At 34.8% G+C, this 24,246-nt stretch overlaps 1 protein-coding gene across 1 annotated transcript; it reads right to left on the minus strand.

The window, feature by feature from the left end:
- Positions 1-6,687: 6,687 nt before the first annotated feature.
- On the minus strand, positions 6,688-16,177 carry LOC104907399 (uncharacterized). Its single transcript, XM_010696357.4, has 3 exons — positions 15,679-16,177; positions 13,159-13,307; positions 6,688-7,268 (listed from the first exon to the last, which is right to left on the minus strand). Exons 1-3 carry the CDS (start codon positions 15,862-15,864, stop codon positions 7,130-7,132), a joined length of 474 nt encoding a protein of 157 aa, XP_010694659.1. The 5' UTR covers positions 15,865-16,177; the 3' UTR covers positions 6,688-7,129.
- Positions 16,178-24,246: the final 8,069 nt, after the last annotated feature.

The following is a 24,246-nucleotide window of genomic DNA, read 5'->3' on the forward strand; positions in this document are numbered from 1 at the left end:
GTAATTCCAACAAAAATAAAAAGATCACAAGTATACTACACTCTACAGCATAACGAAGTAAGTAACTAACTCTATACTTTAGTCACAGAAATCTAGTAATTAGTTTCAAATAAACTGTACTCATAAAGGCGTATGGTCTGCTTTTTATAAAAATTTTATACTACCATACTAATTTGATGTCGTTATAAATCATTATCATAAAAAAGCTAACTTTTTTATGTTGTTTTTTAGCCAAAGATCAACCTGAGACAAATTCTAGATCACGTGTACCAAACTTTTTCTCAATACACTCTAATTCAGATTATGGTAAAAATTACTTTAATTTGGATAAAGTTTACTGAACTAGTGGTATAGGGGCGGCAGACAAAGTTGTAGCTATTTTCAACGTAATCTAAATTTTAGATGTGTAGGTTTTTTTTTGTAGTAGTTTAAATTTCTATTTTTAGGAAAGACAAATCTTTAAGCCAGCATTTTCTACAATTACGTGATAATTAGAGTAAAATTTGGAAGTATGACAGACTAACGTTAAAAATTTGTTAACTATAGCCTTGAAAAAGTTACATATAAGAATAATTTTATCTTTATAATGGTGTGGTTAAGTTGGAAATTATCACAAGATTACGTGTTATTTGGTGCAATTAACCGTTTTGTATGTCTAATTATAGTAGTTTCCATAACATTGTAAGAGAAATAAAAAGATTTGTCCATAACGTTTCATTATCACGTAATATTTGGTTGCTTATTCTTGTATATAGAACCAGTAATGCTTTTAGGATAATTTATATTAATAATAGAGGTATTTATTCTCATAATTATCCCTAAGTGAAGAAATTATAATGAATTCCGTCCCAAGTCTTAAAGTTCATCATGTAATATAATACTTATTTATTAATATCACAAACATCAAAAAAAAATTCCAACTTACCCATCTAAAATTTGGTAATATACTTCTATATAGCCTATAAAATAGAAATTCTTACACTCAAGCAATTTATCAACACTTACCTAAAGTTATTGTCACTTATGAAAACTTGTTCTTAATTTATTTCTAACACTACAGGTAACTTTTTTCCTTATTATTAGCACTAAAAATTCACTTAGGGGGTGTTTGGTTCACTAGTTTTAGGTATGAGGTATGGGTTTGGAATAAACAAAACCCATACCTAGTGTTTGTTTAACTTATTTCTAAATTTTAAACCCATACCTCAAACCCATAAGGTATGGGGTTTAGAAACCCATGGGGGGAGGTGGGTATGGCTCATACCTTACCTCTAGGTATCAAATACAAGAAAATTTTTCATTCCATAAATGAAACCAAACACAAGGTATTAAGTATCAAGTTCCAAACCCATACCACCTTGGTTTCATTCCTGATTCCAAACCCATACCATAATATGAACCAAACGCCCCCTTAGACTCTAATCTATACAAATTTATTAAAAGGCGTGTGTGACAATATAATGTATACACGCCATGTGTCATCTCTGTTACTCCACTAGAATTGTCCAATGTGTACATAATTCATGTCGATTAACAAAAGTAAAATTAGCTTGCAACAAGATTTGAACCCGTGACCTCTTGCTATTATAACATGACACAATTGCCATCTCAAGCAACTTTTAATCATGCTTTAAGTGTCCACAATAAAAATTTAATTTAAATTACCATCTAGGAAAAGACATAATACAGTAAGAAGACACCAGAGAATCAACCCTCTTGGTAAAAATAAACTTGAAGGTCATCGCTTTGCATTATGAAAAAAGAAAACCTCGCTTACAGAACTACAGAAGTGGAAGTAAGGATGTGTAAATCAAAAAACATTAAAAAAATCTAAAAATCTACTTCCTCCGTTTCGTTTTAAATGCAACAAAGGAATATTTATTATCTCACAAATAATATCCCTTTGTTGCATTGAAAACGAAACAGAGGAATTTAGCATGGAAACTCTCATGAAGATCACGTTTCCCACTTCCGAAACTCGAGAGGACAAAATCTCTTTGAAAGACCAACGAGTTTCCTACCTCAATGATCTTCAGTCACAAAATGATATTTTCCTAACAAAAAATCTCTTAGCTAACTCTATAGTCTATGCCCTATTATATACATCTTTTGTCGGTAATAAAAAAACAACAACAAATTTCTATACAACAATAGTTGTTATTTAATCCTAAATTTTGGGTTTCACGAGAAATGAACAATGGGGTGTTTAGAGGCTTTTCGAGGAAAGATAAATGGTGCCAAGCACCCGCACAGCGTTACAAGTCACGTCGACTTTCATGGGAACGTTTCAGAAGAAAATATGGCCAGCCCCGGAGAAATCAAAAAATGTCCCAAAAACGGCCAATGAAGGTTATAAATACACACTTTTGTACTTTTCCGTGGCCCGAGATCCGGACGGCATGGGGTGTCTTCTAGGGACATGGGATGTCATTGGAAAGGAGTCAAATGACTTGGAACGAATATATGGATGCATTTACGTTCATTTTGAGGCAATTTTGGGGTTCACTAGGAATAAACAAATGCGTCGTTCGAAGGCTTTTCGAGGCAATGTAAATGGTGCGAAATACCCGCGCAACGTTACAAGTCACGTCGGCTTTCCTACGAACGTTTCAAGAAAATATGGCCATGCCCGGAGAAGTCCAAAAATGTCCCAAAAACAGCCAATATTGAAAGGTTATAATACACGCTTTTGAAATTTCCCGGGGCTAGAGCTCCGAACGCCACGGGATGCCTCTTAGGGACATGGGAGGTCATTGGAAAGAAGTCATGTGGCTTGGAACGAATGTGTATGCCTTTACGGTCATTTCGAGGCAATTTTGGGTTTCACGATAAATGAACAAATGGGGTGTTAGAGATTTTTCAAGGCAACACAAATGGTGTCACGCACCCGCGCAACGTTACAAGTCACGTCGACTTACCTAGGATCGTTTCAGGAGAAAATATGACCAGGCTCGGAAAAGTCCACAAATGTCTCAAAAACAGCCAAAACTGAAGGTTATAATACACGCTTTCGGACTTTCTAGAGGTCCGAACTCCGAACGCCACGAGATTCCTCCTAGGGACATGGTAGGTCATTGGAAAGGAGTCATGTGGGTTGGAGCGACTATGTAGATGCCTTTATGTTCATTTCATGACAATTTTAGATTTCAAGAGAAATGAACATATGGGGTGTTTAAGGGCTTTTTCAGGCAACACCAATGGTGCCATCTACCCGCACAACCCTACAAGTCACGTCGGCTTTCCTAGGAACGTTTCGGGAGAAAATGTGACCAGTCCTGTAGAAGTCCAAAATTGTCCCAAAAACAACCAAAATTGAAGGTTATAATACACGCTTTCAGACTTTCCCGGGGCCCGAACTCCGAACGCCATGGGATGCCTCCTAGGGACATGGGAGGTCATTGGAAAGGAGTCATGTGGCTTTGAACGAATATGTCGATGCCTTTACGTTCATTTCCAAACAATTTTGGGTTTCACGAGAAATGAACAAATGGGGTGTTTAGAGACTTTTTGAGGCAACACAAATGGTGCCAAGAAAACGCGCAATGTTAAAAGTCACGTCAGCTTTCCTTGGAACGTTTTCGGAGAAAATATGGCCAGGCCCGAAGAAGTCCAAAAAATGTCGCAAAAACAACCAATAATTGAAGGTTATTATACACGCTTTTGGATTTTTCCGGGGCCAGAGCTCCGAACATAACGGAATGCCTTCTAGGGGCATGGGACGTCATTAGAAAAGAGTCATATGACTTGAAAAGAATATGTGAATGCCTTTATGTTCATTTCAAGACAGTTTTAAGTTTCACGAAAAATGAACAAATTTGGTGTTTAGAGGTTTTCGAGGCAACACAAATGGTGCCAAGCACCCACGCAACATTACTAGGCACGTCAACTTTCCTTGGAATGTTTCGGGAGAAAATATGGTCAGGCCCGGAGAAGTCCAAAAATGTCCCAAAACAGCCAAAACTGAAGGTTATAATACACACTTTCGGACTTTTCTCGGGCCCGAGCTACGGTCGCCCCGAGATGCCTCTTAGGGACATAGGAGGTCATTAGAAAGAAGTCATGTGGCTTGGAACGAATATGTGGATGCCTTTATGTTCATTTTGAGATAATTTTGGGTTTCACGAGAAATGAACAAATGGGGTGTTAGAGATTTTTTAAGGCAACACAAATGGTACCAAGCACCCACAGAACGTTGCAAGTCACGTCGATACTTCTAGGAACGTTTAGAGAGAAAATATTGACAGGCCCGGAGAAATCCAAAAATGTCCCAAAGCAGCCAAAATTGAAGGTTATAATACACGCTTTCGGACTTTATTTTCCAGGGTCCGAGCTCAGAACGCCACAGAATGCCTCCTAGGGACATGGAAATGGGGTTGTTCAAAAATATCCGATCCGAAAATCCGTCGGTCCGATCCAAATTTCGGATATTCGATCCGACTTTAAGATTTCGGATTGGATTTCCGGAGAAAATTCGGGTTTTCGGGTCGGGTATGGATCATAATTTTTTAAAATGTAACAATTCGACCCGAAAACCTGATGAGCCGATCCGAAAAGTTCGGATATCCGAAAATTCTGGCTCGGATTCGGATCACAATTCCTCCGATCCGATATCCGATATTGAACAGCCCTACATGGGAGGTCATTGGAAAAGAGTCATGTGGCTTGGAACGAATATATGGATTTCTTTACGTTCATTATGAGGTAATTTTGGATTTTACGAGAAATGTACAAATGGGATGTTTAGAGGCTTTTCGAGGCAACCCAAATGGTGCCAAGCACCAGTGCAATGTCACATGTCACATCGACTTTACTAGGAATACTTCAGGAGAAAATATGACGAGGCCCATAGAAGTCCAAAAAAACAGCCAAAATTGAAGGTTATGAATAGTAAAAACTAAAGGTTACCCAATCCGATTAAAATTGGCTGAACTAATACTACCTTCTTTTTTTTCCTATTACAACAATGTGTTTGGACACAATTTTTCAGAATTTGGAACAAATGAGTAGTTTAGCATAAAGGTAACTCTTTAATTAACTAGAGTAGGAGAGAATCATCCTTAGAAAATAAAAGTAATTTTATAAGGCAAAGTGAGTAATTAGTGATGGTTTTAATAAGATAAAGTAAGGGCAATATTGTCAATTAAAGTTATTTTTATACCAAAATTGCAATTGTTGCAATAGATGTGACTCTCCAAAATAGTAATTATTGTAATATAAAAAAGAACGGAGGAAGTATATTGTAACCTCGTCTTATGTACGAATTTATATATGTAAACTTTTGTGTATTATAGGAGCTTTAATCCTTTTAATACTATCATACATCATCTATTCTAAAATAAGTAAGATGATGATGGAGAATGTGGAGTTAAAGAAAGCAAAGAAATAGAAACAAAAAAAAAAAATTATGACCTATGTGCAGAAAGAGTCGGCTTTAGAAGAGACCATCTAATTTTAATTTAAAATTAGGTTTTTTTTGGGGTAAGATGAAGAGGACTCACTTGAGGGGGATATGGGAAATTACACAAATGAGTCCTATGAGGTTTGATCCCTAACCTTTGGGATAACCAAATGGAAAGCGATACCACTACTCCACCACCTCAACCACAATTAGGCAACTATTGAAGTTCAATATTAAGAAGAGAACATACCACTTTTTGAATACAGTGAATAGTTTAAGCTGTGTCGATTAACAAAAGTAAAATTAGCTTGCAACAGAATATGAATACATGACCTCTTATTATTGTAACATGACACAATTATCATCTCAACCAACTTTTAATCATGCTTTAAATGTCCAAATTATTATATTTGTATCTTTTAAATGTTGAGTTTTCCTTAATATATTTTAGTGGAAATAGAAAAATGCATATCAAGTTCGGAAACACAATACCAACTCCGGGCACGCCGGACTCAAATACTAATTTGGAAATTATAAGAGGTTTGGAGAGAGGATATTAACGGCATAACCCCTTTCTCATCCAAAATATTTGGTGATCTTGAAGAATTTGATGTTGATCAATTCAAAAAATAGGAACAAGTGATTATCGCTTTATAATATTTTTATTGTACATCCAAGTATACTTGAATTCAATAGGACTATCTTTTCTTTTCATTCAAAAAAAAAAATCTTTCTAATATAAGTACATCACTCTCCAATCCTCCCAAATTTTTTTCCTTTTAAAAAACCACAAAGGCAAGTGATAAGATTCGATCCCAAGGTATCCTAGAACCGGAGAAAAGCTTTAACCAACTGAGCTATCCCTCACTCTCACTAATTCTCCCATTTTACGGATCTTCATATTCTAGATATTCTCACATCCACTAAAACCTCCAAATCGGCAAACCCTTCCTCTTTTAACAGGTTTTCTTCAGAAGAAAATAAAATTTCAGAAAAAATAAAAGTTTCAGTGGCCACAATGAGCGATCCAAATTACAAGTAGAGTCCAACTGAATGCTAAATTTGAGCAGATGTTAATTTAATGTGATTAGTTAATTGATTAACTAGAAAAAATAGATTCAACCCCGTCTCACAATAATATGTACACAAGATTTTGTCAAAAAAATTGTCATAAGTTGCCACAAATCTTTTCATACATAATACCATCATGTCCCTCTGCAAAGAAAATTTTCATACTCAATTCAAGCACGTAAGATAAATAATATAAAATTACTAAACAGTTAGTAATATGTTTTTAAAAATACAAATCCAATACATGAAATTTTGATATGGGCTTCAATATTTGAAGCTAATGCGTTGATTTTGATGAAACCAATACTGATACAAGTATACAAATCTATTAAACAAGTTTCTCTTCCATTACAAATAAAAAGGTTCAGGGAAGATAGTACCGGAACACCAAAATCATGCTCATTTCAGAAAACAAAGACCTAAAAGAACATACGATATTGCTGTACAAAAGATGAACTATTTGTTTGTTCAACATCTTTTTTTTTCACGAAGGCTTAGAGTTTTGGTGATACAAAAGAGCATTACATCATCCATAACCGTTTTCCTTTCTGGTTTTCCTATACAATAATGTCCTTCACAGTTCCAGTAGTTGATGGAGAAAAGGATCAGAAGTCACCTTTGACTCGGAGTGTGTTATAGCGAGCAGACTGCTACACTGCCTTACTGATCGCCATTGATACCAAAGATCCGAACCTTGTGCATGTGAGGGAATTTGGCTATGACCAAGATGATCATCGCAATTGTGTTGAAGAAAAGCATTGGATGCTCGTAATCTGTTGTATGTGAAGCTATGAGATACCTGTAATTAAATAGAACTTCAGAAAAAAAAATTGTACAGAAGAGAAGCACAATCTGATAATCACCAGATATGCAAATGTGAATCAATTTTAGCTCTTGTCAAATGATGGTATGTGTAAAAAAGAAAGGCTTCCTGCAGAATATAATAAATATTTTTTAAAATTAAAGGGAACCTAGAGATGGAATCGCATTACCCTAGTCATGTTGGACAGGTGAATAGTGACTGGCAAGAGGTTCTTATAATAACAGATTCAGAGTACCAAACTGCTAAGAAACACAAACTAACTTTCCGACCGCTAGTCACAGAAAAGGTCCTAAATCACTCCAGACAAATCACACTTTCAAAAACTGTTTGATGCTAGAAGGGAAAAAAAAATCTCTTTTTTGACACTATTAAGTTGCATCCATATCCACTTACATGACGCAATTAGGTACATCATGATCCAGGCATCCCATTCTATATTAAAATGATTATCACAACACATAAGCAATGTCATATTCTGTACTCCAAAAAAGCAGCAGCAGCTCCAAAAAAAGTTGAAAATGCTGAGCTCATGCATCCAATGAACAACACATGGCAGGTGTCCTTCAGTTTATAAAACTTCAAATACTTAAAGCCAGTGCTAGCCCCTCCCAGTCTTAAGCAAATTACTTAATAATACTGACGACTTCACCCTTTTATTTTGAGGTACATATGAGGAACATAGTACGATGGCTGCTGGGTACATATACCCCTGTTGTTCGATAGCAAAATGGCATAACCTTAAAGTTAACTAAAGGAAGCCTTATAGTGGTATCTAGTCAGTAGGCACCAAAAATAAGGGTACAGACGCACAGTAATGTAGTTGGGCCAAATATTATATTGCAGAAAGCCTGCAACATTCCTGAGGCCACAATACTCCTCAAGCAAGAGTGCTCCCAAATTGCATAGACATACATTTACCAGCACCATGAAGGTAACCCTCAATCAAGAGTGAGAAATCATGACAAAAAGGGCCCACCTACAGCTGTGAGATATGATGAGCCCTTTAACAAGGAGTCAAATATCAAGCATTGCCTTGGCTAAGATGTCATAGTCCCTGTTCAACTGAGCATATAGGTGGTGACATGATGCTCATGGTCCTAGACATAAAAAATTCAATTTCAAAATGATGGATGTACAGCATCCTATGAGCTGCCTTGATATCCTAGAAATTGCTGGAGAGCAATTGGCTACTACAGAAAAATGAATAAAGTCATTGAATCATGGGAAGTAAAAGTTACAATGAAGCCTACAATAGTCACCGAACTTCACATGGGGAGTTGAAGTTGCAAGGCAATAGATTGTTGGGTCTATTCCTTTGGAATTGAATAGCTTACATGTTTGGTTAACAAATTATATCCTTACTGAGCCCAAAAGTATCTGAGATTTTAAAATAACATTTTCACCCTGCATTTCAAACATAAGTGTCATCATCAACAACCCAAAACCCAAAATACCCTGATATGCAATTTTCTCTGTCCTACTCAACGACTTTCTTGAGAATCTAAGGACCCTCTTGCAAGGTAAAAAGCGCCAAAAGAACACATCGCAATAGGAAAAATGATATCTTGGTAATCCATTTGCCTCTGGGAAAGGAAATTGCACAGAATAGATGAAACTGCTTCTGGAGGGAAGGGGGGGGGGGTCTCAGCCAGCCGAATAGAGCAAGCAATGGAGATAATGAGTTGAGACAAGATTCCACAATCAAGGTGTCTGATTATCTAAGCTATACTAGTCATTAGCTCGCAAATAAGCCATAGAAGCCATAGAAGTCCCATTGAGCTACCCCTTCAAGGTTAGTGAGATGCAGTGTGGCAGCAGAAGTCAACACCACCAATTACTCCTTCGTCATACTAAGTTGATTCTATGTGGTCCTTCACCACCTTTGAAGGTAAAAACTATGTGCCACTCGCCCTGTGAGCGGAAATTTGAGATTCAACACCCATGTCTAAGCCTTTCGAGTGTTGACTTAGTTAAACATCCAACTTAACATGTTGGAAACACTAGGTGGTTATGGGCTAGCTTGTTGGCATAAGGTCCTCTAGATTACCAGTAACCATTTAGTGCTGAGATCCAAATAGTAGAGGTGCTCAAAAGGCAGCAGCATACTCAATAGTCAAGCCAAGGTCTACAACCTACAATTACAAGGAAGCTGCACCAACATATTATAGGCTCCCAATGGAACACCTGATATCCATTCAACAGATAAAAAATTGTAATGCCTGAACAAAAGCCTATAATGAGCACCTAAGCATAGGTACATCTTAAATATGTGCGCCGCAGTTTGTAAATATTTCAGAAATGTAAACACACAATAGCATGTACAATATGCCTTGACAATGCCTGGGAGGATGACAAAACATTTCAGTCTAAACTACACTAATGATGAAACACCTGAAAATATCAAAGAGAAAATGTGGATGATACACCATACGAGACACGCACAAGTTTCAGGCTTTGCACTTTCACAAGAAAAAGAAAGAAAAGAGTATTAAAACCCAAACTTGATGGCTTTGCAAAAAAATCCTAGCTGCCCCCCCCCCCCCTTCACCCTCTCAATTATAGCAGCAATTTGCCAGAATCCCCATGTCTGCCATAATTTCCAGCTGAAGAATACAGGCACTTTGGTGGTACAACTAGCAACTTATCTAAGCAATGAGTCCAAAATTGTCTTCTTTAGCAACCTTGATCTGTTCCAGATCTCTCACAATTCAGACACTCTTCTACACCAGCTGTTTTCCTTTGTTTGAGTTTTAATTTGTATGGTACAGTGGGCTTTACATTAGGGGGTTCGAGCTTTCATTTCGGTCTTTGAAATTCTATGCAGCGTTCTACAAACTATTTCAATTTTGCAAGGTTCATCTGATACCATTTCCTATTTACAGGAACGAGAAAGCATTTCGCTAGTTGGGAGAATTTGGATCGCGGGAGGGGGTTTATTTGGTAAGGATTTTGGGAACATAATACGTGCTAATTATATAACTTGTATCGACCATAAAAACTATATTATTTTTAATGCGTCATTTCATAAACTAATTGATTGAGGGGAAAAAAACCACAATAAGATAAAAGGATAATGATAAAATAAAAAACAGAAAATACGAAATAGCTTACTCACATGCAATTAGCAATACAAAAAATCTCTCAGTTCAAAAAGGACACAAGCTTAGCTTGCTCACATAGTCACATGCAAATAGCAATACAAAAAAAAAAGTTCAAAAAGACAAATGTTCAAGAATTAAATAATTATATATTCCCAAGTATTTCAACCTTATCATGTACTGATGTACCAAATGGGTAAATGGGATTAAGGAGAAAGATGAAAGAACCCCACCCATCTATAAAACGTTCCCACTACATTAGAAAAAAAAGGATTTTTAAAAAAAAAAGAGAAAGAAAGTTATCAGTCGGTTAACGCTCGCTTCATTCCAGAAACATAGACAGCCAGAGAAGAAAACGACGTCGGAGGTTCTTGACTGTATCACTCCCAAACCGTGATTTAAACACTTCAATCTACTCGATTTGAAGTTCCTCCCAAAAGCCCAAACAGTATAACATAAAATCTGCTATATTTCCACTTCAATTAGCAAAGTTAGGGTTTATTTCTCATACCCTAAATCTCGAATTTCCTACATTGAAGTCCCATACTTCACATTAATCTTATCATCCACAAACTAAAGATGTCGACCCACCATTTGGATCGCCGATTTAGCTCGTGTTCCCCGCCAATTTGTTGCACAACTGAATCGCGTTTCGGAACAGCCGAACTGAAACATGATTCGTGTGGGGTGGCAGCAAATAATGTAACATTGTTCAAAACTCTTTTTCCTAAAAATTAAATTTTTTATGGTAAAAAGAACAAGGCCAAAATTTACTGGAGCTAGTTGCCACAACTATCATTATCATGAATTCATCACCATTACGCCCAATATCAACACTACTTTGAAATTTGACTAGAGTAGGATGGGTCAGATGTAACATAGCCTTAACCCATGATTGGAGAAAAAAACCCTCATTGAGTCTACCCCTACATTGTAAGTTAGTCAGCATGCCCTAGGATAACAAACATTGCTCTTACAATAGAGATTGTCACATGTCACAACAGCTATTTTATCCAAAAAGAGAAAGCAATGTGTCATTTCAATGACAATTGTCACCAACACCACCACATATCAATGCCAAGTGCTAATACCAATGTTCCCAGTGAGCATCAAAAGTAATTCATACCTGAAAAATTACTCCAAAAAAAGCAATTAAGAACCCCTCTCCCCCCTCCATCAAATCAAACACCACTTATAAACACAAGAAAATTATATTGAACCAACCTGGGCATCAGAAAGAAATTCCTTCAGATTAACCTTTCCCAAAGCAAAATTTCCTCAAAACTCTAATATAGTCACTAAGAACAACAATACAGGCCCCAACAATAACATCAATCTTCAGATTACCACCACTACGGCACTACCACACCTCAATGGCAGTTGCTAATAGTCTAATACTCATATTTCTAACACCATCCCCCTTCCCCACACACACACGTATACACACACCAACACTACCATAGGCACGATAAAAACCATACTTAAACCAACTTAGGCATCAAGAAGAAATTCCTTCAAAATTTAAAGAAATTCTCCCCACATTCTACAAAACAGTCCTTAAGAACAGAAACACATTCCCCCTAACTGTAACATCAATCTTCCCTACTCAATATAGTGAGTAGTGATACTAGTCCACCCAGAAAGTGCTAACACAATACTCCAATTCCTAGCAGAAAACTCTCTCGAAAAGTGTTTCTTTCAGTGGAAACATCTAAACAACTCAAGGAGATAACCATCTTCATCCAAAATTTGCTGTGATGCTTCAGCCAAATTACCAAGGAGGGAGATTTGCCAGTTTGTAATAAGATAATTCGTCGACAATATAACATTACATAAAAACAGCAACGGCGACAAATAGGACAAATGCCGGCTACAGTATGTGCATGTATTGTATTTGTATGGCTTGTTGATGTAATATATTCATTTGAATCGAATCGTTGCCAGAGCTTTCTAATAGTAGGGTCACAACCCCTCCCCCCTATTTTAATTACCCCTACCCCTATCTTAATACACAGACATGATGAATGTCAATATGTAACGAATCAGCCATGGGATATCTAAAATTACCAAGCCCCGGGGTCCAACATTATCCTGTTAAAGATGGCCATGCACACTAAACAACCTCATACTCATATACCAGTTTCCATACAGCCTACTTCACGTAATGTTGACCAAATAGATAGCCATATTATGGTGAACTTAATGCCTAAGATCATTACCACTCTATAGCATAAAATAATTTCTAGAACATTATCTTCTTCGCTATTTCCTTCCTTGTATGGTGGAGAGATATGAGTGATCTGTTGAGTCATCATATTGACAGCCAATTATAAGGCAATTAAGTGCAATTTCTAAAACAAGTGCATTTCCTCACCCTCTTATTTGACTTAGAAGCTTTTGAGTCCCTGAAGTCCACCTAAAGGAGGTCTAAGTTCTCCTCAAATCAAGCAGAGATTCTATGTCTACCAAAGGAAATCTTTTTAATGACTTCTCTCTATTATTCAAAGGAATGGCCACAAGCACACAAACATAACCGGAAATATAGACAAATTCATGCAGAGTCTAACATAGATAAAAGGTCAATATGACAGCATTTTAACAGCTGCTTTCAGATGAGAAAAATAACTACCCCGCAAAAAAGGAAAAGTGAACAGATAGACTAGGACTGTTGTCTCTAGGAGTCTAAGATTCCATCTAGTAACACACTAAAGCAACTATGCATCAATTGCAATAAATCCAACTAAAGTATTTTTTAGGCAGTTACTTACAGCACCACAGGCACAACAGTCAAAAATTTCCTATTACGCGTAAGCTGCTTCCCATTATCAATTTGCTCCCACCAAGTCAAGCGATTATATATTCCCTGATCATCAGAAAACGGGGTTCCTTTCTTCCAGTGAAAAAAATGATATGTAACCTGAATAGAGTAAGTAAAAACGTCAATTATACAGCACATTAGCCAATTAAGTAAGAACATAGATTAAATAGCAAAGAGATCCGACCTAGAAAAAAGAACAGATTAACATGCTGAAATTCCTAATACTGAATCCACTTCTTCAAATATGTGATTTATACTAACTCTATCTCCAGAACTCTACTCCTGCAGGGGGGGGGGGATCAGAAGGATCTCGCAGACAGAACCACAAAACTCTTCCCTTCATATGAAAATTCATATTTCAAAATTTAATAACTTTTGTAGGTTAACAAGACAAAACCAGAACCGTCGTTTGCTTTGGAGAATTGGAGAAAGGGTAAATTCAGGAATCTAACATAATCATTTCAGCAATTTCCAATTTTCCATACAGCCAGCAATCATCAATCAATAAAAAGACTCGAGGTTTGGGAGAATTTGATGAGGCATTCTAAACTCTAAATCCAAGGCCCTCAACTTCCTAAAAGTTCCATACAGAATGCTTTGTACTTAATGCAATTGAATTATAATCGAATAGTAGCTGGGTATTCGGATTCCTCTATCACAAGAGACTCAAAAAAGATAAGTTTCCATCAATTGCAAATCACCTAGTGAGGAGGTTTGAATTCAATATCGATCTATATTTATCAAACTTTTCCAAAGTGTTAGTGTTGAACTAAATAGAAGTATCCAAAAAGCACATGCTAAACCTCTCCAGGTTTACCTACTAGTATATAATAAGGATCACACACACGAATCCATATTCATTAATATGTTACTTATATATGTCTTACACAGGTAAAATCAATTACAAAGAACTATATGTGCCATTTCAATGAGCACGAGACAAACGAAAAGCGAGAAATGTATTTTCATTGCTCGCATATCTCACATTATGTGCACTATTTAGATTATTACAAGTGCCTCCTATATGATGTGGAAACATCTATGTCCCTCTAGGAACTTTAGAGGTCAGATCACAGTTTCAAATCAGTGATTGTTGAACTCTGGTTAGTGGTTAGTGCTACTTAGACGAGGTCTTTTGCTAAATTATGGGGCGACTTAGGTGAATAATGAATGTTTTAATGAAATGATAATACCTTTTGAGGACTTGTTATTATCGCGAAAGATATGCAGGGTAAACGAAAACAAGGTCTGAATATGTGCAAGACATTGAGCGTTTGTGAATTGATCAGGAACAAAACTTCTTCTCTACAAATAACTTGAAGGTAAATCCACTTTGAAATTAGAGTAGAGTCACAGAGCTTCTCCACAACAGGTCATTGAAGCAAAATGGATTAGAAACTAAGGCTCCGTTTGGTAGGGCGTAAAACGTTTTCCTTGGAAAACTGTTTTCCTCTATTTTCAGTTTTACATTATTTGGTTGGCAAAAGAGTGTAAAACCATTTTCCCCTGGGGTAAAATTACTCTCCCAATAATGGAAAACCATTTTTCCTTCAAAATGAAGGGAAAATTGTTTTCTTTATCCCTCTTATACACTCCTCTCACTACCTCCTTACTTTCCCTTTCATTTTCCTTTCATTTCATCATTTTTCTTACATGGAACCAAACAACGGAAATCTAATTTTGGAATTGTGTTTTCCATTGTAAATTGTTTTCCATGAAAATTATTTTACACTCAAAATGCTTTACGCCCTACCAAACGGAGCCTAAGTAAAAATGTCGGATATCATGCAAATCAGGCTGTGTTTGGGTTGTACCATTTAATTTTGATTTATCAAGAGGATGTATAAGAGAGCTATCTCCACTAAAGGATGGATAACATAGCCAATCTCACTCCTACTGCACCTCTCTAGAGCTGAAGTTCAAGAAGACATCCAAAATGTGCCAATAGAAATCCTCTCAAAATTGACATCATCAACAAACCATCAAAACTCAAAAGGTATCCTCCAATTGCATACTAATACTCAAGCAATCCTGAAAAACACATCCTAACTTTCCACAATACACATTCTACAACCTCCTTTTAGTACTAAATTAACATATTCTGTCCTCAGAAAATCACTAAATAAACAAAATTATCACATACTACTATCTTGCAAAACGCAACTTTCACAATAATCACTAACTAAGAATACAAAAGATCACACATAACATCAAATTGAATGCAAATAAAAGCATAGATAAAATGAATCAATAAAAGCATAATCTACAAAATTAACAAACACACTACAATCATGCAAAACGCAACTTTCACAAGAGCTCCAACAATCACTATAAAATTTTTTAAAAAAATATCACACATCATCATCAAATTGAATGCAAATAAAAACATATGATAAAATGAATCAATAAAAGCATAATCGAGCAATTAAACCAAAAAAAAAAAAGAGGAGAGAGAAAAAAGAGAGCCTACAGCGAAGTGACCGAGGTTGACGATGGTCCAAGCCATGCCAGGAGTACAACCGGAGACAGAAAGAACAAGAAGCCAGGCAAAGAAGAGGAACAAGATGTATGTCGTCCATACTCCTGGATATGTAAACCACTCTGTGTTTCTGTTCAGATCCGGCGGTGGTGACGCCTTCACATACAAATTCGCCATTGTTGAACGCACTCTAAAACCTCAAGATTTCTTCAACTTTTAAATTTTGATTTGATGAAATTAGGTTTTAGGAAAACCTAGAAAAAAATATTGAATTGATCGATTGATCGAACGATTGAATTGAATTGATTTCGGAGAAATTTCTCTCTCTCCTCTCCTTTCTGTCACTTGCCTTTTTGTTATGGGTTTTTGATGAGTGGGTGGATCAATTTCCTGGATTCATGCAATTTTGATGATCTTTTTTTTCTCTTTATTTAACCCCCAAACATAAAGCTTGCTTCCTTGATATTTTGTTTTGCTAATTATTCTTGTATTTGTATATTGTAATGTTTGATAGGTAAGGCCGACTTATTTGACGTTATTATTATTCCAATAACCCTGAAATTCAACCAATTAATTGTGTGGTCTATTTGAGTGGATATAAGTAGGGGTGTACACCGGTTTAGCATCGGATCATACCGGAATCGAAACTGATTGGATCCGTAGATTAGAATTTGGCTTTTTTTTTTGGACCGGTTGGATCGTTATCTAAATTTTTTTATAAAAAAATTTTTTTTTAATTTTATTTCAGTCTGATCCGGTCCAAAATTCGGACCAATCTGGTTCAAATTACGATTCGACACTGGTCTTTGCGCAACCCTAGATATAAGTGGGTTGTATTAGAAATAAACGTTTTAAACTAAATAAACCTATTTTAATAATGAGCTAAAGTTTAGGAATTTTCGTGAATTGAGTTAGTGAGGTTTGGGATATAACTCAAATTAATGATGTTTTGTCAAATGCAAACCTTCAAAGTGGTCACGTTCTTAATTGCAACACTTTCATTTTAATTTCTTCAAATTAAGTCTCAAATAAACCAAACACTTATAAGTTACAGCCCAAATTCAAACTAGCTTCACGCCTTTTTTGCTGCAGCTTAAAAGTGTTGGTTTATTTGAGCTTGCAATTCAATAAGTTGAAATGAAAGGATTACAATTAACAAGATGACCACTTTGAAGGGTTGCCTTTGACAAAATGTTTTAAACTAAACTGCAAATATGCGGTTTGACATTTTTGCAGACCACACTGCACCACACTTTTACCCAAACCACACTATGTAAAACAATTTCGTGCCGAACGGTTTGCAATTTAACAATTTTTTCATCCATGATATGAGTTTTTTTAACCTTTTTTTTTTATATTTGTATACCATTTGGTGTGGTGCTGTTTAATATTTTTAATTCTTACTTTTGTAACTATGGTAAAGGTTTCTAAACTTGTTGGTGGAATATAGTTAATTAACTACACATTGTTGGAAAAGTAACTCATAAGTGACAAAAGTATGTGGTACAAAGTTGTTAAAAACTCAATACATGGTTCTCCTATAACTAGATAATCAGATACAAAGAGTCCAAATGTCTAATGTAATTTTTTTTTTTTTAAAAAGATCTACATAGTTTTGCGTTTTGCTTTTATAAAGATACAAACCAACATAAATTTTTGAAACCATAACCAACCCAAACTGCAAAACGGATTGCAGTTTAGTGTGATTTAGAGTTTAGACCATATTGTGAACAACGCTAAGCTAAACTCTTACAAGATCTCCAAAATTAGCCCAATGAACCAGCACTTCAATAGTTTAACAATTCAATTGTTGAACCCCATATATGTTGTGTATATGTGAGTTGTCCCACATTGGAGAATGAGGAGAGAAAGTACTATAATATAAGCTAGATTTTTTTTGAGGGGAAAAGTTAGTACCACATTATATTAATATAGTGACATAATGTCCATCACTACATATTGGTTCACCTCTGTAGGACAGTGATTTTCCCAAATCTGTTCGACACCAAAAGGTACTAACTTCGCAAGGTGATGGGCTACCTCATTACCATACTACAACTCGGAGATAGGATATGATCTTCTAATACAGAATCTAGAACAGAAAAATAAATCATGGCATTGGAAAGTCTTGAGATTAACACTTGGCTATCCGATTCGAGTATCACATTTTGCAGCCCCAATCGGTCGGCGAGACGTAATGCCATTAACAATGCTTTTCCTTCCGCTATCTCCACCGGCCAAGTTGCCCTTACTCTTCTTGAAGCGGCAAACAGAACTCGCCCTTCACAATCTCGCGCAACCACACGGCCACACCCAGTCCAATCCACCCGTCGACAGCCAAGGATGCATCACAGTTTAGCTTTACAAAACCTGCGCCAGGTACTTGCCATGATTTGGCACTCGAGCTTCCTCCTCCCATTCTTGACCCATAGATCCTCTTTGCATATTTATCATGCTCTGTAATTAAGCGTTGTAGTCTGGCAAGTAACACAGTGTTGGGGATAGTAGTGTTGTTGAACACCTTCTCGTTTCTCCCGGACCATATGCACCAGGCCAATATAGCCATTTTTGTTGCAACTTTTTCTCTAAGGATTTCTAGCTCGCCACGAAGTCCACCGCAGTAGTATAAGTCACGTTTTGGAGTAGATGAGTGCAACCACTCTCCTCCCACAACTCCAACACTCTAGGGCAGTCGAAAATGGCATGCATAGCCGTTTTGACATCACCACACCAGGGACAATGTGCCTCCTCTAATAGATGATATACTTCTACTATTGTCAATTGATTTTAGTATTGAACCTTCTTTGAGCCTGGATGTGGACCAAACTCTACTATTCCCGATGATATGTCTCGCAAGATTTGAATGCTTAATGATAAATTTGCAAGGACAATTTTTAATTCAAAAATTATTAAAATTGGGCTAATTCTCTTTTTAATATTAGACTTACCATTGCCTAATTTTAATTTAAAAGTAGGCGGTCTCTTACAAGAAAAACTCTTTTTAATTTTATTAAGTCGGATAGCACCAACTCTTTTTTTTAAAAAAATCATCATCAATTTTTTTTAGAGGTACATGAGGTACTAGTTGATCCCTATCCCAGGGAAATATCCACCAGGAACCTAAAACTAGTAGAATCCCTATCTCAGGAAGAGACTACTAGATAGCTAAAGTACAAGAAAAAAGAAAAAGAAAAACTAGTTCTAGCTTCTCAAGGAAGCTTTACAGGCAAACTTCTCAAATAAGCAGCAACCCCACAGCGGTGTTGGAGGCGGCTCACTCGCTTCAGCTTCAAATCGCCAAATCTGGAACACGAGGTCGTTGTCCAGGTCCTTTTGGTGGCAGGGACTATGAGGGACGGACCATCAACCACCAAACATGGCACCGACAAGATCAGGGATGTGTCGGTGATGGCGGTAGATCGGATTTAAAGAATTTCGGAGCCAAGCCCGATATGAAGGATGAGTCACTTTAGATCTGGCCACTCGTATCGGCTGCGGAGCCACCAGGGGCGGTGCGTGGTCGGATTCGATGGCGGCGACATCGAACTGGGCAGAAGCTCGCTTCTTTGTGGCGGACAAATTTCCAGCGGAGGAGGAGGCAGAGTAGGGGGTGGTTAAGGCTGAGAGAGACTATGAAAATCATCATCAATTAATTTATATATGGTGCATATATGGATTGATTTTTTTTTTCAAAATAACGAATAGTCATGTAAGATGAGAAAGTGGAATTGTAATTAGTGATTACTGATTAGATAAATCGGAACACAAATTTTTCAGCGCTTTCAATATCACTTAATAATTAATATCCATTTTACTTATCCCTTTGGCATATCAATTGGTCATCTCTCTACTAGAAGTCTTGTACGCAGTATATAACTTCGACTTTTGGAATTTCTTAAAAAAATATAATAAGAATTAAAATTTCGGAATTTTCTCACCAAATGATTTATGTAGCTCATTTATGTAGTAGTATGATAAGTAATTTTTTCATCTTTATCATAATAGACTAAATATTCAAAGCATTACGACTTTGCATATATATATATATACGTATAAGTAACTTACATTTTAGTATATTACTAGTTGGTTAAATAGTTGCGACTGAATAACATTTTGATATATCAAGACTAGGGGCTTGTTCTCTTCGACATAAAATAGCTGAACTGAACTGAATTGAATTATATTGAATGTAATAAATATATAAATAATATTTAAACAATAATAATATGAATATGAAATAATAATAATAATTATAATGATAAGTAATAATAATGAATAATAATAATAATAACAGTATTTTGGATATTTTTAAATGATATTTATGAAAAAATAATATTAATAATCATAAAATAATAATAATAATAATTAATGATAATAATGATAATTAATAATAATTATTTTATATTATTTGTATTATTATATTAATACTTGATGATGATTATATAATAACAATAATATATAAGAAGTAAATTAATATTACTATTTTAATAATTAGATTTAATAATATAATAATATTTAATAATAAGAATAATGATTGGGTCGGACCGCTCAAAATTGCATCATAAACCATTTTAATTTGACGCGATTTGATTGGTATATGGGCTAAAAAACGTGGGTTTATTTGTGCTTTTGACCTAAATCATGTTCCTTCTAATAATAATAGTAATAATAATGAGTAAAGCTATAATAAACAAAATAATATATAAAAATAATAATAATAATACTTAATAATAATGATACAAAAATAAATAATAATAATCATAAGAGTAATTAGTAAAAATAAATTAGACCAACATAATAATAATATTTAACAAAATGGTTATAAAAGAATGAAGCTGAACTAAACTAAACTGAAATGAAAATAAGTTGCGGAGAATAGACCCTACAAAAGAAGCATGCATGGTGAATATTGAAAACAATTGAGATGGAGAGGACTTCAAAGTCCAAAATTTGAGTTTTCCCTTAACATTATTAACAAAGTTGACTAATCAAGATTGTCCCTTACACCCTTTAATATTAGCAAAAATTTGATTTTAAGCGAAAATAAGGGCAGTTTGATCTTTGAAATTGTAAGTAGTTATTTAGTTGACATATATATATATATATATATATATATATATATATATATATATATATGCATGAGTTTTATCAAATAGAACAATAAGACATAGATTATGCATGAGAAGTTGAGTTTTCTTAAAGTTTAATCATGCAATGCACGGATAATAGGTCATTTTTAAATTATTCTTAATACAAGATCATAAATTTTAGAACATAGGCGAATACTTACACCATGATGAAGCGACATAAAATCTTAGAAATTCATAAAACAAAAAAAAAATTACGTGCAATTTGCATGGGTCTCAAAGCTAGTAAAATTAGTAAAATAACAAAAATAAATTATATTTTATCTTCAATGCAATATCACATGGCTTGCTTATTTTTATAACACAGAAACTCCGATACAACAACGTACGAGCCCATAATACAATATCTTTAATGTATGAGATACATTGTGTGAGAAAATCACCATCTTGTAAATTTGTTATTGTTATTACTTATTAATAAGAACCTTGTCGTAAGATTGTGTTGATTACTTCATCCACAGTCCACAGCATCTATGATACCCTCTGTGACTCTGAGCAAGTGTCAACAAAAGATCCAATTAGATTATCTTCATATTATCTAACATAATAATACTATATGTTTCTTGGAGTCTTAGGACCACTTTGATCAAAATTTCTTTTTAACGAGGCAATACAGTCTATTGATGTATTTATGGAGGTACAATCATTCTTTACTAATATGCAGGTTGATAGTCTGTTAACTGTTTCACCAACCATTTGAAATTTTGAATAACCAATTTTATGTAGTACCATTTATGTCGAATAAATGAATAACAGTAATGTATTTTTATTGGCTTGTGCATAATACATTCCCCACCATTCACCAATATGATATTTCTGCATCTGCATGCACAAATATAAGCTATTGGAGAACTTATAGACGACTAGATGATCGAGTTAGAAAGAAGTATGCTCAAGTTATTATCAACTCACACAAACATATTTTAGTTCTTAAAATTAAAAAAAACACTTATATACGTGAGAACGGTAATATATGAAACTATATTAAGCATAATAATAATAAGATATCTATACCAACTTGGCCAAGACGATATTGTTTTTTACTTCATAATAAGATAGTGAGCTACTTGAATAGTCAAAAATAAAGAATTTCAAGAACTCAACGCCTAATTCACTATAAAGATCCAAAATCCTGATTTGTTAAATCTTTACAGACTAAACTCGATCACATCTACCTTCTTTTTTTTTTTTTTTTTTTTTGAGGGGAACCCATATAAAGGTGATTACTTCAATAAATCGGAACGAGCACCATAAATATCTACCTTCTTGATGCATGCATGCTTAGATAGAAATTCAATTTTATTCGAATATATATATTTTTTATAGAATATGGGGGAGATGTATTTATTTAAAACAAAAGTTGAGTGACACAAGTGTAATATCGCATTGTCACGCATGATGCCAACATGGCAATTAGTAATTAGGCACAAGTAAAAAACTAATTAAAAGAAACATCAAAAACTAACTATCTTCTGATAGGTAAGCTAGCTTTTCAAATCCAAGTTTGTGGAGAGAAACAATCCACTTATTACTTATACAATAAGAGGAGAAATCAAAATCTTCCTCTATCAAGCATTCAATACTATATCACCTAAGAGACTTCAATGGTGGACATTGTCTCATTAGTTTTACAATGGACCGTTAATAAATATTACTATACTCTTACTATAAAGTATTCCCTTAGTTATTACTTAAGTACACTACATGATGCAACATTAGAAAGTTGGATCAATAAAATGAAGTTGATAAATCTTTAAAAATATGAGAAATTAGAGTTCATTCATCATACATCTGGATGTACCTGCTGGTACACCTAGAATTAATTTTTGCTCATCTGTTTAGTTAGAACTCTAGCTCCTTTTTTGTATATTTTGTTCATTTGGATGATTTTAAATGAGTAATGAGTAAGAAAATAGTCTTGGATGTACCATGTTAACGGTACACCTGGGTATATAGCCGGTAATTTTTTTTTTTTAGAAATTAACCATTTCTTTTTAAAAATTTTAATTAGAAATTGCTTATGGAAAGCTTTCTCCACTTAAACGCACTAATGAAATGAAAGTGCCAAATTAGGTTTTACTTATCCCTTTATTTCTCATTCAAGCATATATAATGACAAACATTTTGGGTTTGTCCCCTCTTCTGCACCCAAAAGAAACATGTAATGACGTGCAATGAAGTCAACTAACTTAATGATATTTGTTTTTGGTGAATTTAGGTCAATCTAGCTTAGTTTTGTAGGTTCAATTGAATATAAGAGTGTATACTTTCTAAAAAAAACAACTATGTTAATGAAAAGTCAGTATAATTTTGCAGGATATTCCAATTTAGGAACTACTTTCTTTGATAGAAAATTAGGAGCTACTTTTAATTGAACCACACTATAGACAATAGCTTCTTCATATAGAAACGCTATAAAGGAATAAATTACATAAGACTGTAAAATGGATGCATGCAATGTATGTAACGATGCATATTATACTCCTTCTACCTATATATAATACGTAAATTCTTATGTTGCACAGTCTGTCATAGTCATATCACTATTAGTTGAACAATAAACCGTTCAATATATAAAAAATAGATAAAAATTAGGCTATAAAAAAGTTACATGAATAAATCTCACTAATTATGTTAAAATATTTAAAAGTTAACAAAAATACTTAAAACATGAATGATCTTGATTAGACGGTTCCACAGGAGATCGAACATATTTAAAGAGTCCAAGTCAAATAGAAATAAGTTTCGGTACAATAGAATTGTGCATTAATCTCTATTATATAAGGGAAGGGGGGAGGAAGATGGTCCTTAATGATCTAATGGAATTAAAAAAATTACAAAAGAAAGCAATTTAAGAATCCTTTTTTCATTTCAACTTTGCATTTTACGTGAATACAAAACACTATTTTAAAATTAACGCACGCATCGCGTGCATATAAGGTTAAGTGTATATAGACTGCATGCAGAGAGGAATTGGAGGGACAAAAATCAGCAACAGGAGTCAGGAGCAAACATTTTACGATCAGTTCATGTTGTGCTTCACATGAAGTCACAATATATAAACAACGCAAAATGGTTGATCCATATTTAAGCATATGCATTGGTTAATTTATATCAATTACTAAAATAGCAATTTTGAAGCATTATCTCAGTCTTGAAGGATATAACAATGAAATGGTGGTGTCAATTTCCATGATGGATCATTTCCTACCGTCAGACTCCAATCATCCCCACTTATCACTAAGGACAATTTGAAGGACCTAAATTTTTTGTTTTGGATAATTGAAAAAGATAGTGGGATGACACTTCAAAAATATTAGGTCATGCTAATTAGCTCTTTATTTCCTCTCAAATATATACATAGTATATATATAAATAGTAAGAAGCTAACATCTCCAAGATCATAGAGCTT

This window comes from Beta vulgaris, chromosome 1, assembly GCF_026745355.1.
Source record: "Beta vulgaris subsp. vulgaris cultivar EL10 chromosome 1, EL10.2, whole genome shotgun sequence".
Taxonomy (NCBI): Eukaryota; Viridiplantae; Streptophyta; class Magnoliopsida; order Caryophyllales; family Amaranthaceae; genus Beta; species Beta vulgaris.

Excerpts from the sequence above, each read along its gene's own strand:
- LOC104907399 (XM_010696357.4), bottom strand. The coding sequence starts at position 15,864 with ATGGCGAATTTGTATGTGAAGGCGTCACCACCGCCGGATCTGAACAGA. Across the intron at positions 13,308-15,678 it reads TCAACCTCGGTCACTTCGCT|GTTACATATCATTTTTTTCA; the intron begins GTAGGCTCTCTT and ends TACTCTATTCAG. Across the intron at positions 7,269-13,158 it reads ACTGTTGTGCCTGTGGTGCT|GTATCTCATAGCTTCACATA; the intron begins GTAAGTAACTGC and ends ATTTAATTACAG.